The following is a 26,992-nucleotide window of genomic DNA, read 5'->3' on the forward strand; positions in this document are numbered from 1 at the left end:
AGCCCTTCTGTAGAAAGCACCATTTTGAACTGAATTTTGAAAGAAAATAAGGATTCTGAGGAGGCAGCTGAGTGGCTCAGTTGATAGAACACTGGGGCCTAAATTCACAAAGACTCATCGTTCCTGAATTCAAATCTGACATAGATACTTGCTAGTATCTGAAGTATCTGAAATAGAAATTATGCATAAAGGTATTTTAAAACATTTAAATCATGGGTAGTTGTACACAATGCAGCATAAAGAGAAGATTGGATACAGTAACTTTTTTTTAAAGTACCACTGTATTTGATTTAGTGGTTTCAGTGATGGAGTACAGTACTAGAAGAGAAAGAGAAGCATTTATGTTAGTAATTAGTATGATTTATGTTCAGTTTGAACTAGTAGTCTCATTGTAAATCTTACGTATTTTGCATTTCTAAAATACATGCATGGTTACTGGATGCCATATAATATGTATTGGACATATTGGTGACAGAAAACTGTGTCTACTTCAAACAAATGTATACTATTCAAGCTTGCAAAACTGAGTAAAACATGAACTCTGAATAAATAGTGACCTCAGTGTCTTTCCTGAACTGTTAAGAATTTATATTCTGTCAAGTACCTAATTAGGAAAAGAGAAATGGTTTTTTTCTGTGCTTTAGTGGTTGGATTCTTCCTTTAGATAAATGAATACAGTAGTAATATTTGTGAGATTCTTTATTTTTTCTTTTTAAAAAATTTTTGCGATATTTTCTTTTGAGATTGGAAATACTTCCTAATAAATACCCAGACAAATCACTTATAAGTATGTGTATAGGTTATTGACAGAAAGGAGATAAATGTCCTTTAATTTGATAGTTAGCAGCAACATCAATAATTTCTTACATTTTCAGGAAGGGCATCTTGCTTTTTTTCTTTGCACACAGCAGCTCCATCATCATCATCATCATCATCATTATCATCATCTTACTATTGGTCCAGGGTCTTATTAGTGTTCAATATTATATGCTTCAGTTTTTGTGGCAAGTAAAAAAATTTGTATATGGAGAAATGGAACTGATTCAAGTATAAGGAAATACTTCATATGAGGAAAAACTAAAAATAGTTCTGTAACAACAGGTTGAGGGAAATCTATGTCAGGCTTTTTCCCATTTTTACAAAGGAATCAAAAAGTGAGCACTTAATTGATTCAGGAGGCATCTTGCTTAGAAATGGGTTAAGGAGCTTTCCCTAACAATTGTATTAAATCATTGGAATAAACTATTGAGTAGGATTGGGCCATCTTCTTGAGAGAGATACTCCTTTTACTTAAAATTTCTTTTAAAAAGTTATTTTCAGTTCCAAACTCCCTCCTTCTTCCAACCCTTTCCAAACCAATTGAGAAAGCAAGTGATATGATACCCTTGCAAGAAGTCACGTAAAGCACATTTCCACAACAGCCTTCTACCAAAAAGAATCAAGAAAAAATAAAGAGGAAAAAATATGTTTCAATTTGCTTTCAAGGATTCATCAGTTCTCTCTCTGGAGATATATAGAAAGTCCTTTGGAACTGGCATGGATTATTGAATTGATCAGAGTTGCTTGGTCTTTCACAATTGATCATCATTTCAGTATTACTAGTTCTGTGTACTTAGTTCTCCTGGTTCTTCATTTCGTATTAGTTCATATAAGTTTTCTCAGGTTTTTCTTGAAACTATCCCCATTATCATTTTATATAATATTCTATCACAATCATATACCATAAGTTATTCAGCCATTCCTTAACTGATATACTGGAGGTAGTGAGATTAAAAAATAAAAATAAAACAATCATTGTCTTCATGGAACTTTTAATCTTTCTGGGTAGATAACATGTACCTGTGTAGGTCTATGTAAAATAAATACAAAGATAATTTGGGAAGGCCTTCACATCTTGGGAGATCAGGAAGGTTCTTCTGTAAAAGGTGGCATTTGTACTCAATTTTGAAAGAAATTAAGGATTCTAAGGGGCAGAGATGAGGAAAAAGAGCATTCTAGCTGTGACAAAGGCCAAGAGGCAAGAAACAATGTTTTATTTGAGCAAGAACATCAGCTTCATTGGACTATAGAGTTTTCTGATATCTGCAATTTGTATGATATAGGATTCTTCCAGCACAAAAAAAGAACTTTTGTAAATATTTTTGTACATGTGGGTTTTTTCCTTTCACTTTGATCTGGGATATAGCCTTAGGCATATAGCCTTAGGAGCATTATTGCTGGATCAAAGAGATTGTAAACTGTTTTCCATAATGGCTGGACTAGGTCACAGCTCCACTACCAGTGTATTAGTGTTATGCAGTATTATATTGGGTTTGTAGTAACACATTAACTGTACATTACTCTCACCCCAGCATTTGTTATTTTCATTTTCTGTCTTGGTGACCGATTTAATGAATGTGAGATAACTTCAGAATCTTAATTTGCATATCTGTTATTATTAGTAATTTAGAGAATTTTTTTCATGTGAATTGATAATTTTTATTTCTTCTTGTGAAAACTGTTTGTTTATATCCCTTGCTCATTTTTCAGTTGGGCAAATGGATCTTTAGGGCAATCCTCTATATTTTTGAGAAATGAAATTAGAGAAATTTAATGTGAACTATTTCCCCTTATTTTCTGTTTTCTTTGTAATTTTGCCTGCATTAGTTTTGCTTGTGCAGAACTTTTAAAATTTAGTGTAAACAGAATTATCCATTTTACCTCCTCTGATCCCTATGTTCTTGTTTGTTCATCTATAAATCTGACAGATAATTTGTTTTATGTTCTCTAAGAGAGATATTCTTTAAGGGGAAAATATGTGTGCGTGTTTTTATGAACACACACACATACATATTCATGTATGTATATGTATACATTTCCTTCCAAAATGGTTTTAGAATCAGCCTGTTAGAAACAAGATGTTTTTGCCTAAGCCTAACCAAAAGTGTCACCCTAAAATTGGAATGAAACGTGACACTTATAGGGGTTCACCAAAAGGAGGTTTACTTAACCATGCCTAGAAGGGATATGAAGTAAAGATAACTCAGTAGACACAGCTGTTAACCCTCCTCTCCTCTCTCACTTCCATAAGAATATCTATATGGTCAGTAGGGCAACACTTTGACATCTGTTGCCTCCATAATCAAATACAAAACGTTCTTTTTGGCATTCAGACTCTTTAGGACTACAGTGTGTTCTGGAAACTTCATTCTTGAGTACCTTCTCTGCCTGGAAAAACTTCCCTTGTTTGGGGAGAGTCCCAGTGGGTCCTATCCCTTTATCATATGGGATACAAGAGAACTTTTGTTCAGGCTAGGCATTCACTTCTTAACCCTAGACACCTGACCTTCAGTACGGAGTGCAATGAGTTGACGATTTAGTATGAAAATATGTCCTCCATGAAGTCCTAAGTACTGGCTACATTAGTCATTTAGAAGTTGGATTGGTTGTAGTCTCAGAGGTAAATAATGTTACAATCTCACACATTGTGTAGAATTCCCTACTGACTTCCATGTCCTGACTGTGAAACCTCATCCCCATCTTTGGAGTGTGTATTTTTTCTTGTAAGATTTGCCCTTTAATCTTTCTCTCTTGAGATTTTCTTTTCAGGTGAAGGAGGATACTTCCTGAGATTCTCTTTGCCTGAAGTGTTCCCATTTTAAATATTACTTCCTTACCTTTCAAAAGGTCTTCCACAGATTATATCCCATTTTCAATATTAGTTCCTTTCACCTTCAAAAAGGTTTTCCAGGTAAGAAACAAGGTTTCTAAGCCAACTTAGATCAAGAGCTATGAGGGGCAGCAGGAGGAATGGTCAAAACATGGGCACAGGTCTTTGCTATACCAGATAACAGGCAGGACTTGATACAATATAGACTGCAATGAAAATTCCAAAGCAAACTGACTTGTTGGAAGACTTAGATGCTCCAGGATTTGCTCCTTATAAAAGAGTATGAACATAAGATGAAAATAATTCCAAAAGTATCCAATCATTTGGAGTCAGAACTCATGGAGAGCAAGGATCTTGATGGTAGGAGTAGAAGACAGAAGTTTGTTGTGGGGTTGTTCCCACAAATTCAGGCAAGCCACATAAAGCACCCGATTTGTTTCCAAGAAGTGGCATCTACACCAATGTGAACATCACTTCCTTTTCCTGACCTAGCATGAGAGAAGAGCAGCTTGAAGGTTGAAGATAAACATAGAGCATGACTCACTTATCATACTGCCAACCCCCTATACGGGAGCCCTATCCAAATCCTATTTGCCTTACCATATATGCTTTTCTCATTCCCAGTTCACTATCCCATTTATCCCAGTCTCCATTATCTTTTCTTGGAATACCTAACTTCCTGTTGTGACTATTTCCATTAGCAGCTTTTCTAATATGTTTCTAGGCTGGCTTGGATGATACCAGATTCCTCCTGTTCCCCATCATACCACCAACGTTTTTTCCACTTAATTTGCCCTTTTTAATAAAGTATGTGTGTAGTGTTCTGGTGGGTTTTTTGGAGGTCTTGGTCCAGCCTTCATTTCAGTAGATTAATCACCACTAGAATAGCTAAAGTCCAAATTCTTTATTTTCTCCTAGCCTGGGGCTCAGCTAGCTTTCTTGAGGCCCTTCAGACAGGCCTTGGTCTCAGTCCTCCTGGGGAGCAGGAGGACAGGCCAGCCACCATGAGCCTGATGAAGATGGAATGAATCTGTCTCTTCTTGGCTCTGAGAGTTTGAGCTCCTGCCTTCAGTCCTCTTGTCTTCTCTGGCTCTGACCCTGAGTTTGTCCCTGCTTATGTGCTCTCTTATACTTACATTATCATAGGCGTGAATGTTGTAGAATAGGTGTCAATCTTATGAAACTATATTAAGTACTAAGTACATGTACTGAACTAGAGAACTATTAATCACCATGCTAAACTAGATAACCACTGTATTATCAATTCCACTAACTTAGCACCTTGTAAGAATCCTTGTTTTAAATACAGAATTCTGGCCCATAACATCTGTACACATTTTGCTAAAGGCATTTGAATGCTTATTATTGAATATATCATCTTACAGGCAAAGTGAACAGGCATTGAAGTGCATTCATTTGGCACCATTGTGCTGGGCATTACCAGAAGTGCTTAATGACAAAGGAATTGATGACATAATCTTTGCCTTTAAGATGCCTTCGTTTAGATGGGCAGGGAGGTAGGACACAAATAAAATAATAAATAATACAAGATAGTTTATGATATATGTCAAAGTTCTGTAGGAATTTAATGATGAGAGAGCCTATTGTGAGAAGAGATATTTAAGTGTTCAAGAAAGAATTCTCAGTGGAACTTGAACATTGTTGAAAGAAAACTCAAGCTTCTGCTTTCCAGAGGAGACTGGGAAGGCATGCTAGCCAAATGTGAGATGACAAGGGACGTTTTATATGTTTCAAGGACAACTAGCAGAAGAAGAGTTTTGCTAGAGTTTGCAGGATTGTGCAGGGAAGTAGCAAGGAAATATTACACAAAAAGAGGTTAGGGCCAGATTATAGAAAGCTTTGAATGCTTTCCGAAAGAATCTGGATGGTGTTCCCTATTAACCAGTACCTTCTGATTGTTTTTGGAAGAAAGTATTATTCATGATATTATTAGGCTCCTGAATTCTTTCATTTATAAACTTGTCATATTTACCTTATACTTTATTTTGTATTCTTGAGAAGTTTTTGACAGTTCTTGAGCAAGTCTTGATCTCTGAGGCTGATTTAAAAGACAGAAGAATTGGTGACTTTGGCTTCAGGGAGTGCCCCAAGACTAGGAGGAGTATTCTGGATGAACTTGGACTTCTTGCCTTGGTAGTGTTTGGGACAAGCTTAAGTAATAACAATGAAGGGAATTCAGCATATGAACTGATATCTCCAAAGGAATAAAAAGTAGAGCAATTCTAAGAGCTTGAAGCCCAAGATATTTTAACAATGTCTGCTAATGTTTTGCTGCAAAAATTTGCATGTGGGAGAATGTCACAAAGAATTATAAACTATTTAGATTCTTTGCATTTATGACATGAATACTTGGTTCCAAACCAAGACAGAAAGTGAGGAATGAAAAGATAAGTGAACAAAATAGTGCACTTGTGCTCGCGCTCTCTCACACACATACATACACACACACACACACACACACACAGAAAGAGAGACAGAAATGGACACATTTTAAGACAGGAAACTACTTTAGGGGATCATATAAAAATCAATTCTGTGCATTCAGACCACTATCTGGTTAGAGCCAAAGAAAAAATTCAACATCAAAATAGATTAAGGTTATTGATGGAAAGAAGATATTGTATGATTGTAATACTATTCAGATAAGCCATTGATGTTAAAAAAATTCAGAAATTGAAAAAAAATTAATGAACTTAATTTTCTCTATTTCCTACTGAAATTTAACCAATACACAGCAATTGTGATTAAAAAAAAGAGAGAGACCAAAAGAATCCAGAGTACTGTCTTAGCCAGTCAACACACTTAACAATATGAATAGAAAACAAATAATTCTAGGAATTAGGGTTCTTATTACCTTCAAAATCCCCATGTCTGACTGACAAATCAGATAATGGGAAAAAGACAGAACACTTTGGCCATCTCTAGTCATAGTCCAAAGTCTGGAGATCTACTCAAGAGAGTTGAGTAAAGTCAGAGATTTATTCTGAACAAACTTAATAATAACATCTTTGTTCTTTGTTTTGCTAGGAAGTTCTTTGTGCGCACTGGCTACATGTGTGATGGATTCCCTGGGCTCTGGGAAATAGATAAATGTTTTGTAGAATTCAGTCAAGAATAGATCCTTAAATGTATAAGAACAAGTCCTAAAAGTTCATAAGATCAGCCATGGAGTAAATCAAATGCTGTCTTATTTCCACCACTCCTTTTGCCCTTTCTTTCCTGTTTTCTTTATCATCTTAACATTTATTAAATGCAACATCACCCTAATTGGTCTCTCTGCTTCCAGATCTTCCTCTCTCTAATCCAATCTTCACACATCTGCCAAACTGATGTTCCTGAAGCATGTCTTGACTGTCTTACTTTCTTGTTGAAGAAATTTCAGTGGCTCCCTATGATAAGTTGAATATAAAATAAAATTAAAATTCCCTAGTGTGGCCTTCAAGCACTGTAGCTTGAGCATGGTGCTAGCTATCTGGGATAGCCACTGAAGATTGACATACAAAAAAATGAATTGCACTGAATTTGGGGAATTGCTTACTACTCATAATGATCTTTGATTGTCCATGACTTAGAAAAAATGTTTTTTAACAAAAATACACACATGCACATGGACACACACACACACATGCACACTTATATTCCATTGATGTGCTTTGTTGTTGTAAATATTAGATTACTACAACCTCCAGATAAATTTTGTGGGGGATTTAAAAGTCAGTTGAAGTAAGTATTATCAGTGTAAGTAGACTGCACTATGTTTGTAAGAATGACTTATATAGAAGAAGGCATGTAAAGTAGAGCGATAAAAAAATGTGTGCAGAGAAGAGGAGATGGTCTGAATGCAGTGACAGTAAAGGATTTTAATAGTACAGAGGGATGTTCTGGTATCTCCTAAATGTAAAAAGGCCTGGACAAAACCCTTTAGCCACAAGCATTTAGTACATTTCCTATTGTGTATAAGAGATTCAATACAAAGACATAAGTAATACCTTCCATGCCTTCATAATTTATCTTCTGCTAGAAGGATACAACATGTGAACAAATAAGATGTTTTGGTTTGGAATATGGTTTCTTGATAAATTCTCATTTAAATTTTCTTTTTTTTTCTTGAACTAAAAATCATTAAATCACTAATTTTAGAATATTTAGAATATTGATACAATAGTGAATATATTGTGTTATTTCTTCATGACTCCTTCCTAAACCAATTAATTATTGGGACTTATGTATATTAAATGTTGAAATTGTCATTTTTTTTCATCAGAAGGGTTTCTCTTGTCCCACATGGCTTTCATCCTCAGTATTTTGATGTTACTTTTGTTCACTTCTTTTGGCAAAAGAAAATAATAAATGGCAGCAGATCAAACTAAATAGTATGAACACAAAGGAAATTTTATTGGGCAAGGGAAGAAAGGTTTGGGAATTAAGGACCATGATGCCCAGTTATGTCTGGCAGTTATCAACAAACAGTTTTCTTCCCATCCTGCTGAGAGATCTTAGAACAGGAAGAATTCAACATCAAAAATAAAATTCAAGTCCCCAAGCAATAGGAAAAACTCCTTTTAACATGGGGAGAAGAATTGTGGTTATCAATATAATTTTGCTAGCACTATCTCAGGATGTTATTTTTTCAATTCAGACAAAATAGACAAGTGTTTAAAACAGGGGTTCTTAGCCTTTTTGTCAAGGGTCATTTTAGCTGTCTGGAAGCCTTTTTCAAATTTGTTTTTTAAATATATAAAATATAATACATAAGATTATAACTGAAAGTAATTATATGGAAATAATTTTCAAAATTATAAGTTTCTTAAAAAGTCAAGTTTATAGAGCCCAGATTAGAAATATTTTTCATTATTTATGTAAATGCATGAAAAACTCCCACACATTTCAATTGTAATTCTTTTTTTTTCTGCTAAAATCTGAACTTTCCATATATATTCATGAGAACAACATATTTATTGTTAGTCATTTTACCACCTTTTATTATGTTGCAGGCTAAGGTGTCTTTTCTCTGAAAAGTTTTTATAGTTATTAAATATATGACATGACTCACATGCTGGTGTTAAGGTATAATTAATTATCATAGTTTCATTTATTGTTGCAGATAATTTTGTTTTTTACTGAAGTGTTAGAGGGTTGTAATTTGCTCTTCTTTTCTTTACATCACATAAACATGATTTCTTATCCCTTAGGTTATTCTGTTTGTTGAGGAATAGCACTCGTATCTAATGTAGCACAATGTGTTTATTCCAGCTAAAGGATGGTGGTAAAGCATCTCAAGCCCATGTGAGAATAGGAGACGTGGTTCTTAGCATCGATGGGATAAGTGCTCAGGGAATGACACATCTTGAAGCACAGAACAAGATTAAGGCTTGTACAGGCTCTTTGAACATGACTCTACAAAGGTAAGTTACTGTTTTATTTTTAAGGAAAAGAAAACAGAGCAATCTTGGTTTGCATATCTTTTTATGTTTGGTGTCTATTGCCCTAAAGACAGCAGATTGTGTAGACTGTTAAAAATCTTATGTTTAAAAGGTTATTTTTGTTAATAGAATTCTTCATCACTCCCAAGGGAAAATTTTGGGGGCAAAAGGGCAAGAGTTAACTTAATTTGCATTTTTGAGGTGTCATTTTGGGGTTTGTTTAAATAATGAATGATAATGGATTATTTCTCACATTCTAAAATCAAAAGTTTTGTTGGCTTTAATCTCTTTTCTTTAGCTGTGTATCATGTCTTCCATATCTGCCTGTTTGCTTTCACATGCCCCTTGTTTAACTACCCAATATCTTATTTTCCAGTCAAAACACTTCTCTGGTTCCCTTGAGAACAGATGAAAACCAGATGTTGCCTTTTTTTGGATGAATTTCCAACTTAAGTAATTTGGTACTGATTCTAATAAAGAATCCTTTAGGCTACCGAAACATTAAAAATTAAGCAAACTCTTGTTTTCTGGACTTGAAGGAAATATTTAACTTTGTCTCTGTATTCCTGGTCTCAAATACTTGAAAGATTGAAAATGTAGACATTTTCAATATAATTTAAGGGAATTTGAGGATAAAGAAATTCAAGGGAATTTGTTGTTAATATTATTAACCAAGACAGTTGAAGAATCATCTTCATATCAATCAATTTGTCAGCTGGCTTTTATTAAGCTTCTGGTGTATCCCATACCCTACCTGGGATAGGGTAAAAACACAAAAATATGAAGCAGTTCCTGCTATTTTTATTTTATAAGGAAACTATATATATATGGGTTGGGTTCATCATTTCAGTAGTGTCTGACCCCATTTGGGGTATTCTTAGCAGAGATACTTCAATTGTTTGCCATTTACTTCTCCAGTTTGTTTTACAAGATGAGGAAGTGAGGCAAACAAGGGTTAAGTGACTTGCCCAGGGTCACACTTCTAGTAAGTATCTCCATCCAGATTTGAATGCAGGAAGATGAGTCTTCTTGATTTAAGGCTCACCATCTAGCTACCCCATGTACATATTGACATAAATTCAAAATACATACAAAGTTAATACAAAGCAACCTTGTGGATAGATAGCATGACTAAAAAAAAAAATAGAAGTCTCATATGGGGCTGTTTTTGAGCAGGGATTTGAAAGGATTCTGAAAAGTAAGAAAGAGGAAAGTATTACTGGGAAAGCATATAATTTGTCCAAGTTTAGAGATGGTGGAACAAATATGGAATTTTATTTGTAAGGAACAGCAATTAAGTTACTTTGGATGAAGTGTAGAGTATATGAAGGGAAATAATGTTTAATAAGTCTGGATAGGTAGGTCTAAGCCAAATTGTGAAGGGCTTTAAATGCCAAACAGAGGAAATTGTATTTGATCCTATAAGTAATAAGAAAGCTTTTGGAACTTTTAAAACAGGGATCAGACTTGTGCTTTAGAAATGTCATTTTTTCAGCTGTGTGGACGAGGGATCAGAGACAAAGAGACTGGGTTCAGGGAGGCCTTCTAGAAGACTCTTACAGCTATCAGATCAGAGGTAATAAGAGTTTGAACTAGAGAGAAGGGGATGGGTCAATCAACAATGCTTGACAATTGTTAAAATATATAGGGGGAATGAAGAATTAAGAATGACTGCAGGAGAGGGGGGAGGGGGAGAGCAGCTACGGGGTAAAATGGGTAGAGCGCCAGCCCTGAAGTCAGGAGAACCTGAGTTCAAATCTGGTCTCAAACACTTAACACTAACTAGTGTGTGATCCTGGGTAAGTCACTTAACCCCAATTGTCTCAGGGGGAAAAAAAACCAAAAGAATGACTGTGGTTATAAACCTAGATTGATACCTATGAGAGAATAAGAAAGTTAGGGAAAGCAGTAGGTTTGGTGCTAAAAATAATACACTCTCTTTTTAATATGCTAAGTTTGAAATGCCTATAGGAAATCTTAGTGATAAAGGACTAAAACTCAGAACAATTGAGGTCAAGTAAATAGATCTGGAGTCATTTGCATAGAGATTAATAATTGAAACCAAAAGAACTAGTTAGAATACCAGTAAAGTTGTTAAATTTTTTTCCCCCTTTCCTATATATATATATAGGAAAGAGGAGAAAAAGGAGGAAATATATATATATATATATATATATATTATAAATATATATATATATATTAGATATGAACTTTCCTTTCATTCCTGTTAATTCATCTTCAGTCTAAGTCTTCTTCATCTACAGTACTACCTGGATGATAGCAGCTGGTCTTCTTGATTCCAGTATTTACCTTTCAGAATTTTCTTCTTTGTTTTTGGCCCTTAGTTGTATCACTGAGTCAGATAGAAATATATACTCTGTGTTTTAGGTTTGAGCCAGCTGGAAATAATTCTTATAATTTAACATTAATCTAATATAAATATTTCTGTTTAAAGAGAAAAAAATAGCCAAAGATGGGCAGCATTACTTTATGGCTCTGAAAATCTCTTTGATAAATCTTTTGCTTACAGCTTATGATATTCTCAAATAATAGCTAAAATTATAGCATGAGAAAATAGAACTCAGATAAAGTTCACTTAATATTTTGATTCATCAAATAACAACAGTAAATTAACTTTTGGCACTGCCTTCAGAATAATTTTTGTAAAACCATTCAATCCCTCATTCTTTTATTTTACTGTTCAGAAGTAAATTAGAGACATTTTCTTAGTAAGGTCATTATCCTAATCTGATCAAGGCTTGAGAAAATGGCATGGTCTCCGATCAATCACAGCCCTTTTCTCTTTGATTTCTGTTGCCATCTTAATTATTAAATACTTCTGAGAGAAGTCCTTGATCAGAAGTGAGGGAAGTTGGAAATTATTTCAGAATTTATAATTAAAGGATGTTAAGTTTTCTTTTTTTTATTCATACAAGTTTCCCAAGTGTCCTTGAATTCTTCATATTCATCATTACTTATGGTAGAGTAATAATCCATTACATTCATGTACTTCAGTTTGTAAATTCTTTCCCGAGTTGATGAGCATCCGTTTTGTTTCCAATTCTTCTGCTACTACAAAGAATGCTGATTATAAATATTCATATATATATATATATATATATATATATATGAATTTTTCCCTCTGTCTTTTGTCCTCCTTAAAGTTATACACCTAAATATCACTAACTCAGTGAATAGGTACAGTGTAGTAACTCTTCAGGTACAATGCCATATTATAAAATAACACTTTTATCATATTGCTTCCTTTTCATTGGTAACTATATGATGTTAAATCTTTACTTCCTGGCTTTTATCACCTTTCATAATTACTCATTCAGTCTAGTCTCCTCCAACTTTTCCCTTCTCCAATCTGGAGGAGTGAGGCTGACAACTTTACATAGCTCAGTCTCACTTAATTCCAATCCACATGCAAGTCATAATAACCCCTTGTGTGGGAAACGAAGACCCTAACTCAAAATGATCTCCCACTTCCGGTTAAGATGGCGGAGAGGAGGCTCACAGTTGCATAAGCTCCGCGCTTTCTCTCACTATCCACTTCATTACAAGCCTCTGAATCAATGCTTGACTGAAAAAAACCCACAAATAGTTACCAAGAGAAGCCATCCTTGAGATCCGCCAAGAAAGGTCTGTCTTTACTGGAGGGCTGGGGCGGTTTTAGATCGGGCGCAGGCTGAGGGCAGCGGCAGTGAGAGCACGGGAGCAGAGCTGAGAGGGGGTGGGGAGTGATCGTAGCCGTCTCTGCGGGGGAGCTTCGCTACAGGTTTGGAACCTGCAGCAAGTCAACAGCCCAGCAGAGAAGCTAAAAACACCGGGGCTGAAGAACACAACCGCAAACAGCTGGAGTCTCTCAGGACCTGGCCGCTCCCCCCTTCCCCCCCTCAGTGACTCAGCACGCTTTGGGATCTCAGAGCGCAGGCGCAGCACAGTCCTGCTAGTGCCTCACTGCTGCCCCCTGCAGTCTGTAGAGGAAGCTCGATAACATACCCAGCCCCTCCCCAAAGAAAGACTCCAGTTTTTTCTGTTTTTCTTTGGTAGTTTGTCTCTGATTAATAGACAGAATGAGCAAGAAGCTGAAGAGGACTTTAACCCTTGACAGCTTCTATACAGATAGAGAGCAGACTCTAAATCCTGAGGAGACTAAAAACAGACAGTCCCCAGGTGATTCCCCAAAGGAAGAGATCGTCTGTTCCTCAGCACAGATGAACCTCATAGAAGTGATTAAAAAGGCTCTCACAAGGGAGCTAGAAGAAAAATGGGAAAAGAGCCTGGAGAAAGTTAAAGAGAGAGTGGATAAAGAAGTAAAATCCTTGAAAAATAGGATTAGTGAACTGGAAACAGAAAACAGCTCTCTAAAAAACAAAATTGGCGAAATGGAAAAAAATTCCACAGAACAAAAGAACTCAATTGGACAATTAGAAAAAGATTTTTAAAAAGTGAGTGAAGAGAATACTTCACTGAAAATCAGAATTGAACAAGTGGAATTGAATGACTCGAGGAGACAAGAAGAATCAGTCAAGCAAATCCAAAAAAATCAAACAATGGAGAAAAATGTGAAATACCTTCTGGGGAAGACAACAGACCTGGAAAACAGATCCAGGAGAGACAATCTGAGAATCATTGGACTCCCAGAAAAACATGATGAAAAAAAGAGCCTGGACACTGTCTTCCAGGAAATTATCAAAGAGAACTGCCCAGAAGTCATAGGAACAGAGGAAAAAATAAACATTGAAAGGATTCATCGATCACCCACTGAAAGGGATCCTAAAATCAAAACACCAAGGAATATAGTGGCCAAATGCCAGAACCCTCAGATGAAAGAAAAAATATTGCAAGCGGCTAGAAAAACCCAATTCAAGTATCAAGGAGCCACAATAAGGATCACCCAGGATCTGGCAGCATCCACATTAAAAGATCGAAGGGCCTGGAATATGATATTCCGAAAGGCTAAGGAACTTGGTATGCAACCAAAAATAACTTACCCAGCGAGAATGAGCATCTTTTTCCAGGGAAGAAGATGGACATTCAACGAAGTAAGCGAATTTCATCTATTTCTGATGAAAAAACCAGAACTTAACAAAAAGTTTGATCTACAAATATAGAACTCAAGAGAAATCTAAAAAGGTAAAGATTAATCTTGGGAACTATATTTTGACTATATAGATGTATAAAGAATACATGTATACCTTGTTCTAGAAATTGATGTGGAAAGGACATTGTACCAGAAAAAGGGTAAAGTGGGGGTAGTACATCTCATGAAGAGGCATAGGAAACCTATTATATCTGAGAGAAAGAATGGAGGGGGATGAATATAGTGGGTATCTTACTGCCTTCAGAATTGGCTTTAAGTGAAAAATCTTAAGACATATTCAATCTATGGTGAAACTTCTCCCATCTCATTGAAAAGTGAGAAGGGAAAAGTGGAAAGGGAAGGAATAAGCTAAGCGGAAGGGAATACGGGAACTGGGAGGGAAAGGGGTAAGATAGGGGGAGGAACTCTAAGGCGGGGGGAGGGACACTAAAAAGGGAGGGCTGTGAGAAGCAAGGGGTGCTCACAAGCTTAATACTTGGAAGGGGGGGAAAGGGGAAAGAAGGGAGGAAAGCATAAACCGGGGTTAACAAGATGGCAAGTAATACAGAATTGGTCATACCATAAACGTGAACGGGGTAAACTCCCCCATAAAGAGGAAGCGGTTAGCAGAATGGATTAAAAGCCAGAATCCTACAATATGTTGTTTACAGGAAACACACCTGAAGCGGGGAGATACATGCAGGTTAAAGGTAAAAGGTTGGAGCAAAATCTACTATGCTTCAGGTGAAGTCAAAAAAGCAGGGGTAGCCATCCTGATCTCAGATCAAGCTAAAGCAAAAATTGACCTAATTAAAAGAGATAAGGAAGGACACTATATCTTGCTAAAGGGTAGCATGGATAATGAAGCACTATCTATATTAAACATATATGCACCAAGTGGGGTAGCATCTAAATTCTTAAAAGAGAAACTAAGAGAGCTGCAAGAAGAAATAGACAGTAAAACTATAATAGTGGGAGATCTTAACCTTGCACTCTCAGAATTAGATAAATCAAACCAGAAAATAAATAAGAAAGAAGTCAAAGAGGTAAACAGAATACTAGAAAAGCTAGATATGATAGATCTCTGGAGAAAATGTAATGGAGACAGAAAGGAATACACTTTCTTTTCAGCAGTTCATGGAACCTATACAAAAATTGACCATATATTAGGACATAAAAACCTCAAACTCAAATGTAGTAAGGCAGAAATAGTAAATGCATCCTTTTCAGACCACGATGCAATGAAAATTACATTCAACAAAAAAGCAGGGGGAAGTAGACCAAAAAATAATTGGAAACTAAATAATCTCATACTAAAGAATGATTGGGTAAAACAGCAAATCATAGACATAATTAATAACTTCACCCAAGAAAACGATAATAATGAGACATCATACCAAAATGTATGGGATGCAGCCAAAGCGGTAATAAGGGGAAATTTCATATCTCTAGAGGCCTATTTGTATAAAATAGAGAAAGAGAAGGTCAATGAATTGGGTTTGCAATTAAAAATGCTAGAAAAGGAACAAATTAAAAACCCCCAGTCAAACACTAAACTTGAAATTCTAAAAGTAAAAGGTGAGATCAATAAAATTGAAAGTAAAAAAACTATTGAATTGATTAATAAAACTAAGAGTTGGTTCTATGAAAAAACCAACAAAATAGACAAACCCTTAGTAAATCTGATTAAAAAAAGGAAAGAGGAAAATCAAATTGTTAGTCTTAAAAATGAAAAGGGAGAACTCACCACTAACGAAGAGGAAATTAGAGCAATAATTAGGAGTTACTTTGCCCAACTTTATGCCAATAAATTCGACAACTTAAATGAAATAGAAAAATACCTCCAAAAATACAGCTTGCCCAAACTAACAGAGGAAGAAGTAAATATCCTAAACAGTCCCATCTCAGAAAAAGAAATAGAACAAACTATCAATCAACTCCCTAAGAAAAAATCCCCAGGACCAGATGGATTTACATGTGAATTCTACCAAACATTTAAAGAACAATTAACTCCAATGTTATATAAACTATTTGAAAAAATAGGGATTGAAGGAGTCCTACCAAACTCCTTTTATGACACAGATATGGTACTGATACCTAAACCAGGTAGGCTGAAAACAGAGAAAGAAAATTATAGACCAATCTCCCTAATGAATATTGATGCTAAAATCTTAAATAAAATATTAGCAAAAAGATTACAGAAAATTGTCACCAGGATAATACACTATGACCAAGTAGGATTTATACCAGGAATGCAGGGCTGGTTCAATATTAGGAAAACTATTAGCATAATTGACTATATCAATAACCAAACAAACAAAAACCACATGATCATCTCAATAGATGCAGAAAAAGCATTTGATAAAATCCAACATCCATTCCTAATAAAAACACTTGAGAGCATAGGAATAAATGGACTTTTCCTTAAAATAGTCAGGAGCATATATTTAAAACCATCAGTAAGCATCATATGCAATGGGGAAAAACTGGAACCTTTCCCAGTAAGATCTGGAGTGAAGCAAGGTTGCCCACTATCACCATTATTATTTAATATCGTATTAGAAACACTAGCCTCGGCAATAAGAGTCGAGAAAGATATAAAAGGAATTAGAGTAGGCAATGAGGAAACCAAACTATCACTCTTTGCAGATGATATGATGGTATACCTAGAGAACCCCAGAGATTCTACCAAAAAGCTATTGGAAATAATTCATAATTTTAGCAAAGTAGCTGGCTACAAAATAAATCCCCATAAATCCTCAGCATTTTTATACATCACCAACAAAACCCAACAGCAAGAGATACAAAGAGAAATTCCATTCAGAATAACTGTTGATACCATAAAATATTTGGGAATCTATCTACCAAAGGAAAGTCAGGAATTATATGAGCAAAATTATAAAAAAGTCTCCACACAAATAAAGTCAGACTTAAATAATTGGAAAAATATTAAGTGCTCTTGGATCGGCCGAGCGAACATAATAAAGATGACAATACTCCCTAAACTAATCTATTTATTTAGTGCTATACCAATCAGACTTCCAAGAAAATATTTTATTGATCTAGAAAAAATAACAACAAAATTCATATGGAACAATAAAAAGTCGAGAATCTCAAGGGAATTAATGAAAAAAAAATCAAATGAAGGTGGCCTAGCTGTACCTGATCTAAAATTATATTATAAAGCAGCAGTCACCAAAACCATTTGGTATTGGCTAAGAAATAGATTAGTGGATCAGTGGAAAAGGCTAGGCTCACAAGACAGAATAGTCAATTATAGCAATCTAGTGTTTGACAAACCCAAAGCCCCTAACTTCTGGGAAAAGAATTCATTATTTGATAAAAACTGCTGGGATAATTGGAAATTAGTATGGCAGAAATTAGGCATGGACCCACACTTAACACCATATACCAAGATAAGATCAAAATGGGTCTATGACCTAGGCATAAAGAACGAGATTATAAATAAATTAGAGGAACATAGAATAGTTTATCTCTCAGACTTGTGGAGGAGAAAGAAATTTGTGACCAAAGATGAACTAGAGACCATTACTGATCACAGAATAGAAAATTTCGATTACATCAAATTAAAAAGCCTTTGTACAAATAAAACTAATGCAAACAAGATTAGAAGGGAAGCAACAAACTGGGAAAACATTTTCACAGTTAAAGGTTCTGATAAAGGCCTCATTTCCAAAATATATAGAGAACTGACTCAAATTTATAAGAAATCAAGCCATTCTCCAATTGGTAAATGGTCAAAGGATATGAACAGACAATTTTCAGAGGATGAGATTGAAACTATTACCACTCATATGAAAGAGTGTTCCAAATCATTATTGATCAGAGAAATGCAAATTAAGACAACTCTGAGATACCACTACACACCTGTCAGATTGGCTAAGATGACAGGAAAAAATAATGATGAATGTTGGAGGGGATGCGGGAAAACTGGGACACTAATGCATTGTTGGTGGAGTTGTGAACGAATCCAACCATTCTGGAGAGCAATCTGGAATTATGCCCAAAAAATTATCAAAATGTGCATATCCTTTGATCCAGCAGTGTTTCTATTGGGCTTATATCCCAAAGAAATACTAAAGAAGGGAAAGGGACCTGTATGTGCCAAAATGTTTGTAGCAGCCCTGTTTGTAGTGGCTAGAAACTGGAAAATGAATGGATGCCCATCAATTGGAGAATGGCTGGGTAAATTGTGGTATATGAATGTTATGGAATATTATTGTTCTGTAAGAAATGACCAGCAGGATGAATACAGAGAGGCTTGGAGAGACCTACATGAACTGATGCTAAGTGAAATGAGCAGAACCAGGAGATCATTATACACTTCGACAACGATATTGTATGAGGACATATTTTGATGGAAGTGGATTTCTTTGACAAAGAGACCTGAGTTTCAATTGATAAATGACGGACAAAAGCAGCTACACCCAAAGAAAGAACACTGGGAAACGAATGTGAACTATCTGCATTTTTGTTTTTCTTCCTGGATTATTTATACCTTCTGAATCCAATTCTCCCTACGCAACAAGAGAACTGTTCGGTTCTGCAAACATATATTGTATCTAGGATATACTGCAACATATCCAACATATAAAGGACTGCTTGCCATCTAGGGGAGGGGGTGGAGGGAGGGGAAAAAAAAATCGGAACAGAAATGAGTGTCAATATAATGTAATTATTAAATAAAAAATTAAAAAAAAAATAAAAGCTATGTATCTTTACTACTTCTTTAGCCCTCCTACCGCAAGCTTTCTCTTTCTTATCTTGCGATGGGACGGTTCATCCTCCGGAGGTTTTCAATAAACAACTTTTCTGCCTTCTAAAAAAAAAAAAAAAAAAAAAAAATGACCTCTCAAAGTGAAGGTAGAAAGCCTTTTCTTAGAATCTCACAAGAAGTGGGCAGTCCTCTCCAGGGAAGTCCAGAAAGGAGGCCAATTTTACAGAAGCAGAAGCATTGATTATATAGTATAAAACCGAAGACCACCCACCACCCATTGACCTTAAAACTGATTGGTCTATACACATGGAGTGATGATGGGCTCGCTAAGCTGGCTGGGGAAGGGTACTAGTTGCATAAGGGGATTTCCAAAGTTTTGTTTCTTTGGGGTCATGTGATTTCTAAGAAATTAAAACTGAGACCTAAGGTTTCACATACTTAAGCAGATAGTTTCTGAGAAACCACATTACTTGCCCCACACATTCCCTCCTCTTCTATACTTTACTGTGGTTTCTCATTAAAATCTTCAACATTCTTTCACATTCCTTAGATAATGGGAGCATACTTTCACAATGTTTCTCTCTAAGTCATCGATTCCTTCAGGTTCATTCCTTAAAGCCAAGTTGGGCTTATTGGAGCTACCATCCAGAGCCATTGATCAAATTGTTGGGGCCCTCTGCAGATCCAACATTCCCTGACATCAAATAGAAAATTCCCAAAATGATCCCTCAAATCAAGAAGCCCAATAGAAATCTGCAAACACAGTTCATCAGGATCCTCCCAAAGTTAGTGAGTCCTTGTTTTCAAGTGTAATTTCAATTCATCTGTAGGGTCAGGTTCTCAATTCATTCTTTTGAAGCATCCACAGCTCCTTTGACGTGAGTGTGATGAGTCCTTATAGCAGTGAATGAAGTCAGAAGGGTTTGGAAAGGTCCTTTCAAGGTTGGGATCAACTTTCCCTCCTTCCAGGTTTGGATCAGAACTCAGGCTTCAGGCTGATATTACTGTACAGCAAATCCTAAAGGTGGGGTCTGAGCAATATCTCCTTTTATTGTAGTCATGTGAATGTTTAACAAGTTATAAAACATATTTTCTAATAAACAAGTCTTTGGTATCTAATATAAGGTCTATATCTTTTTGTCTCCTTCCTCCTTGATGTGGATGTCTGTATAGGAGTTCATAAGGTAACAATCCAATATCCCTCCGAGGGTTAGTCCTAATTCTAAGCAAGGCAAGGAAAGACATCTGGTCCAAAGCAACCCGGTTTCTAAGCCCAATTTAGCCAATTACCTCTGTATTTCCTGATTCATTCTTTCTACCTTGCCTGAAGAGAGGGGATGCCAAGAAGTATGAAGTTCCCAAGAGCTCTCCAGGGCCTGCATCAGACCCTAAAGAACTCTTTTGTGAAGTTGGTGCCCTGGTCTGAGTCAATGAGTTCTGATTTCCTATTACCTGGGGATTATATTTTCCAATAAAATTCTGCTCACCACAGGGGCAATTGCCTGGAAAAGCTTCAGTCCATGAGGTCAAGTGGTCTACTATAATCAACAAATATTTGAGGTAACCCCTGTGGACAGCTCGATAAAGTCCACCTATGTACTCTGAAATGGTCTCAATTCTGGGGGGTCTCCCTGTGGCCTGCACATGGCACAAGGCAGTCTTATTTGTCCTTCCACAACCTAGCATCCCTCCACCAATTGCCAGGCCAATGTGTATAATCCAAGAGTCACAAGCATAGTGAGCATGGTATCACACAGATTTTGGACATCCCAATGGTTGCCTTGATGTGGATAACATAGAATTTGCCTCATAACTTCTTTGGTCAGTACCTCCCTGCTTTCTGGAAGAAACCATTGTCATCCTATGTTATCTTCTCAGGCACCCAAATCATGGGTTCTTAATTTTTCCTCCCTGGTAGAGGATGGGGAATTTGGATTGGGTGGCAGAGCAGGAATTAATACCATCATTCCTTCAATAACATCTTCATTCTCAACTTTTCTTGCTTCTTCATCAGCAAGGCAGTTACCCCGGGCCTCAAATGTTTTCCCCACCTGATGTCCTTTCACATGTACAATAGCAGTAGCTTTAGGTAGTGTTTAATTTTGCAATACCTCCATTAGGAGGATCATATGAGCCAATTCTTTTCTTTAACCATTCCCTTTTCTTCCCATATTTTCCCAAATATATGTGCCACTGCCCAAACATTTAGAATCAGCATAAATTGACCCTTCCTTATCATTCAACAGTTTCAGAGCTTGATTTAGGACATAGAATTCACAGGTTTGTGAGACTTCCAGCCTGGACAGCTGGTGTTCCTGTCAATTTTAGCATACCCATTTAACCTCTTTCCTTCCAACACCCCGGGATGATCCATCTATAAACCAGTTCACACTTTCCAACAATAGTGATTCCTGCGGGTCTCCCTGAAATTTAGTGTAATATTCCATCAGATCTAGGCAGTCATGTTCACTAGTCTTATGTTCTCCTACGGGGGCAGAAAGGAATTCAGCCAGATTTAAATTGTGATCTTGTGTTAGGACCAAATCATCTTTTTTTTTCCCCCAGGAGCATGGCTTTATATTTCAATATTTGTGAATCAGTTAACCGTTTGCCTGCCCTCTGGTTGAGGATAGTTCTTACTTGATAGGGCACACTGACTACCAGGCAGCCTCCAAAGGTGATTCTCCGGCTTTCTTCTGCTAACAAAGCTGTAGCAGCCACAGCCTGAATGCAAGTGGGCCAGCCCCTGGCCACTGGATCTAACATTTTTGATAATGCCACTGAGTGTCATTGTTCTCCCCTCACTTGGGCCAATACTCCCAGTGCCATGCCTTTGTCTATGTTCACAAATAAGCAAAAGGGGGCTTGTCTAAGGAAGGCAGTATTAGGAGAGGGGCTGAAATTAATACCCTTTTTAACAAATTAAACTTTTTCTCACTCTGTTGGTCCCAACTTATCTCATCTGGCTTTTCTTCTAACAGATAATTATATAAAGGTTTGGTCAGAACTGCATAGAAGTCTATCCAACTTCTACAATATCCTACCAGCTCCCCAATTTTTCTGTATTCTCTTTTCATCTTGGGCCTCTCTGTCTGTATAATTCCCTCTACTCTGGCCAGATCTAGTTTCTTTCTTCCTTTATTAATCAAATGTCCTAAATATTTTACTTCTGTCTTCACAAACTGTAACTTGTCTTGTGATATACAGAGGCCTTGCTTTCCCAAAAAGTTCTAAAGTTGTGTTGTAGCCACACTAACAGTTTCATATTTCTTTCCAGTTATGACTAAATCATCTACATACTGACAGACCTTTGCCCCAAAAGGAGCTTCAAAATTTTCTAGTCTTTGTTCTAAGACCTGGCCCAACAAGTTTGGAGACTCAGTGTAGCCCTAGGGTAGGATGTACCACCTGTACTGCTGCTTCCTCTCCCATCTCTATTTCCTCCTAATGCCTATGTGCTCAATCCTTCTCCAACATACTTTAAACACACTCCTAGACCAATAATCCTTCTAACTAGATCCTCTATTTAAACTATTAATTGCTTTTGCAAATCAGTCTTTCTTGTCCCTTGTCCTTAAATCACTTTTAACTTTAAATTTCAAGATTCACAATTAAATAACTTTGAACCAAATTTCATAAAACTTATTCATATATCCAGCAGAGCTGACAAAATTTTAAGGCATAATTCATAATGTTTACACATTACCCAATACTTCTAGAAAGCAACATACTATCTAATTAGGGGATACAAACTTGACCTCCCCTAATGTAAGCTACCAGAACTTTGTTTTAATAACCTGTATTTCAACTTAAAATCTAATCAAGTACAGCTTTAAATTCCCAATAATATGGAACTGCTTTTCCTATCATATCTCAAATAATGAATTTCAGTAAAGTGATTAAACATAGTTTCTTTCTCTCCCACTGGTCCCATCTGGCCTGCTGCAGTCAGGGAACAAGGAAGGAAAAGAAAGAGACTATCTTCACTCTCTGCATGATCCTCCTCCTCCAAGAGGCCCCAATTTAATTAAGTTGCTTTGGAATTTTGAAATGACCAATTGCTAAATTACACAATTATTATTCCCAATGGACTTTTCCTAAATCTCCAACTTTGGCCAGAGCTGACATGACAAAGACATTCTACACAGACAAAAATTACATGGAAGAGATCACCACCCTTACCCTCTTTTCTACATACAACAGAAATAGCCAAGTGCACTTTATTTTGGTTCCTGGTTTTGGGTTTTGGACTGTACTTTCCCCATAATTTAATGAGGACGATCCTTAGACTCCTCTGTATTCTGAATTATTCCAACAGGGGTTGCCCTTCCTGTCAGGAGGCACCCAATAGCGTTCTCAGAGAGTGCTTTCCCCCGGGGTCATTTACTGTCCTTTTCACTACAATTTATGTGAGAGGCTCTTCCTCTTGGGTCTCCCTCAACCCAGACAATTGACCCCCAGACTCCCAAGTGCTTATCTTTGTACTACACGTGCATAGGTTCTCCTGACTGCAAGCTCAGTCAATCCAGCATCTGCACACGGAGATTCAGATCCATCACTTTCACTTTCTCCTTCACTGACTCTCTCCGCTGTGGGTGGAGAAACAACACCCTCTTCTGGAGACCACAGGAACGAAGTGTTCCATGGGTGCCTGCCTCCAAATAGGGGTGGTGGTGGTTCCCTGCTGAGTCACATGATCTCATCTGAGCCCCCATAACTGTTGAGGTACAAAGACTCTAACTCAAAATGGTTACTCGAAGACCTCTCAAAGTGAAGGTAGAAAGCCTTTTATTAGAATCTCATAAGAAGCTGGCAGTACACTCCTGGGAAATCCAGAAGGAGAAGGCCAATTTTACAGAAGCAGAAGCACTGGTTATATAGCATAAAACTGCAGACTGCCCACTACCCATTGACCTTAAAAGTGATTGGTCTATACACAAGGAGTGATGATGAGCTGGCTAAACTGACTGGGGAGGGGTGTTGGTTGCATCAGGGGATTTCCAAAGTTTTGTTTCTTCAGGATCATGTGATTTCTAGGAAATTGAAGTTGAGGCCTAAGGTTTTACATACTTTAGCAGATAGTTTCTGCAAAATCACATTATATGCCCCATACATCCTTCATGCAGTCATTGATCTCTTTGAGGATGAAAAACAAATAATAATAACATTTTCCCCTTGCCATATTTATAATTTCATTCCCTTTTGCTTTAAATATTCTTATTTCTTGCTATATTTCCCTGATATTTCCCTTGATCCTCCCAACCCTTAAAATAAAGAGGAAGATAACTGGGATGAGAAACTGTCTCTATAAATATTCCCTTCTTCATCCATGATAGTAAGCATGATGATTATGAAGCTTCCTACTGCTAGTAATAATAATTTGGAGTTGCCCCAACAGATCCTGTGGCTACTGCTACAATGTTTAGTTCATATGTGGACTCACAGGGAATGTACTTTTATGCATTTTATGTCATGAATTTTTCTTTTTTTATGTTTTGAAAATTTTAATTTATAGTTGTGTTTCTTTCTTTTTTAATAGATATCTGCCTCCACTTTAGAATTGTAAGGAGATGATGAGACTCTTTAAAATAGAGTAAAAGACAATGTTTATTTAAAAAGGTCATTCTAGAGCTACTCCTTTTTTTTCTTCAAATCATAACTTTCAAGGGATTTGAATAGCAAATATGTGTTCTTCAATCACATTTTCCCAAATGTGGAAATTACTTGGATTACTATACCACTTATATTCTTTGTAGTGAATTGGGAATAAATATTACTTGTTGTGTTTGTTCTCTTTTGGAAATGAATGATCAGCATTTTTTTTTTCCTCTTCAGCAGCTGGAATCAATTCTAAGGTTATGTCCAACTGGATAGTGGAGGAAAAAATTGTATTTTGGATTATTTTTTCTAATAGGGGACTATAATACTAAATGAATATAGGGTCATTGATCTGGTAATAGCAAGAAAATAATATTTCTCATATCTGTTCCCTCCTCTGTATTCCAAAAATCACCATTGGATTGTCATTACTAGCACCAGGTCCTTATCATCTTTTCCTAGACTATTACAGTGGTTTCCTACTTCTTCTCCTCCAATTCAGTTTTCATATGATTTCCATACTAACCTTTCTCATGCATAAATATCTGGTCATGTCACTCTGCTCAGAAATCTTCATTATTGCCTGCTGAGTAGAGTTTGAGTTCTTTCTTTCAGCTGTCTTTTTAGGTTTCTAGATTCCAGTTAAACTGTATTTTCTCTTGGACAAAAAACAGATAAAAGAAGTGATTAGGTGGTTTTATGGGTCTAAAGTTTTCTCAGCATTGTTGAAAAAGGAAGAAGGAAGAAATAAAGTGGATAAAAATAGGATTTCTTCTGAGAACTTCAGATAATAGCTGATGACAGCTTCTTTAAGAACTGTGACAGGAAACAGGTAATTTAATTCAAAAAGCATTTATTACCGTGTTTCCCCCGATAATAAGACACTGTCTTATTGTTTTTTGGACAGAAAAACACCAGAGTGCTTATTTTAATGAACATTGACAGCAATTTTAACAGATAAGTAAATGTGAACAAAAAAGTACCTTTATTCAATAATGATCATGTCATCTTCTTCAACAACATCGTCATAAGTGTCCATACCCTGAATTCCGTCCTGGATGTCTTGCGCCTCTATTTCCTTCAGAAGAAGTGGACCCAATCTGTCATGTACAGAAATATAGCTCTCTTTAAATGAACATGTCTTGTCCAGGTAACCTGCTCGTAGTGCCTTGGCGACACAGCTGTCAGTAATTTTATCCCATGACTTCTTCACCCAAGTCACGACTTCTTGCAGACAGGGCTTCACAAAGTTTCCACGCTGATTGCTTTCCATTCTATTTTCAATGTAGTCATTGACTTCCATGCGCAAATGGTCCTTGAATGGCTTGTTTATTGCAATATCAAGGGTCTGGAGATAGGCAGTCATTCCTGCAGGAATCATTACTTGATCTATTCTTCTCTCTGCAAGGAAGTTCTTCATTTCTTTAGCGTGGTGAGGGCTGGCTGAGTTCTTCTTTTATCCTCCATCATGGCCCCTGAGTTCTTCTTTTATCCTCCATCATGCCCCCTGAGTTCTTTTATCCTCCATCATGCCCCCTTACTCCCGCTTACATACCGGGTTTTTATGTTGTCCTGCCTCAGCTCTCCTCCGCGGCACTGCTCTTAATGGCGCCAGCAAGCAAATCCCTGGGGAAGAACAGGATGCTTTGATCCAGCAGTGTTTCTACTGGGCTTATACCCCAAAGAGATACTAAAGAAGGGAAAGGGACCTGTATGTGCCAAAATGTTTGTGGCAGCCCTGTTTGTAGTGGCTAGAAGCTGGAAAATGAATGGATGCCCATCAGTTGGAGAATGGTTGAGTAAATTGTGGTATATGAATGTTATGGAATATTATTGTTCTGTAAGGAATGACCAGCAGGATGAATACAGAGAGGACTGGCGAGACTTACATGAACTGATGCTAAGTGAAATGAGCAGAACCAGGAGATCATTATATACTTCAACAATGATACTGTTTGAGGATGTATTCTGATGGAAGTGGATCTCTTCGATAAAGAGAGCCTTAATTGATCAAAGATGGACAGAAGCAGCTACACCCAAAGAAAGAACACTGGGAAATGAATATAAACTGCTTGCATCTTTGTTTTTCTTCCCAGCTTATTTATACCTTCTGAATTCAATTCTCCCTGTGCAACAAGAAAACAGTTCGGTTCTGCACACATATATTGTATCTAGGATACACTGTAACCTATTCACATGTAAAGGACTGCTTGCCATCTGGGGGAGGGGGTGGAAGGAGGGAGGGGAAAAATCGGAACAGAAGTAAGTGCAAGGGATAATGCTGTAAAAAATTATCCTGGTATGGTTTCTATCAATAAAAAGTTATTTAAAAAAAAAAAAAAAGGAAGAACAGGATGACGCGCTCACTGCAGCTCTGATTGGATGCAGCTTGGAGCGCAGTGTGCGTTTCATGGGGGGGAGGGGACGGTGCATACAGAGGGTATCATAATGTAGCGTGTAGCACAGGGGATCAC

The 26,992-nt window shown here is 36.7% G+C and overlaps 1 protein-coding gene across 7 annotated transcripts in view; it reads left to right on the plus strand.

Annotated features, from left to right (window-relative positions):
• The window catches only part of PDLIM5 (PDZ and LIM domain 5), a 211,413-nt gene that overhangs the window by 42,818 nt on the left and 141,603 nt on the right, over nt 1-26,992 (plus strand). For all 7 annotated transcript variants that reach the window (XM_051965053.1, XM_051965047.1, XM_051965048.1 and 4 more), the window contains exon 3: nt 8,924-9,075. In XM_051965053.1, the coding sequence (XP_051821013.1) occupies nt 8,924-9,075 (152 nt within the window). The remainder of the gene's footprint in view (nt 1-8,923; nt 9,076-26,992) is intronic.

This window comes from Antechinus flavipes, chromosome 6, assembly GCF_016432865.1.
Source record: "Antechinus flavipes isolate AdamAnt ecotype Samford, QLD, Australia chromosome 6, AdamAnt_v2, whole genome shotgun sequence".
Lineage (NCBI taxonomy): Eukaryota > Metazoa > Chordata > Mammalia > Dasyuromorphia > Dasyuridae > Antechinus > Antechinus flavipes.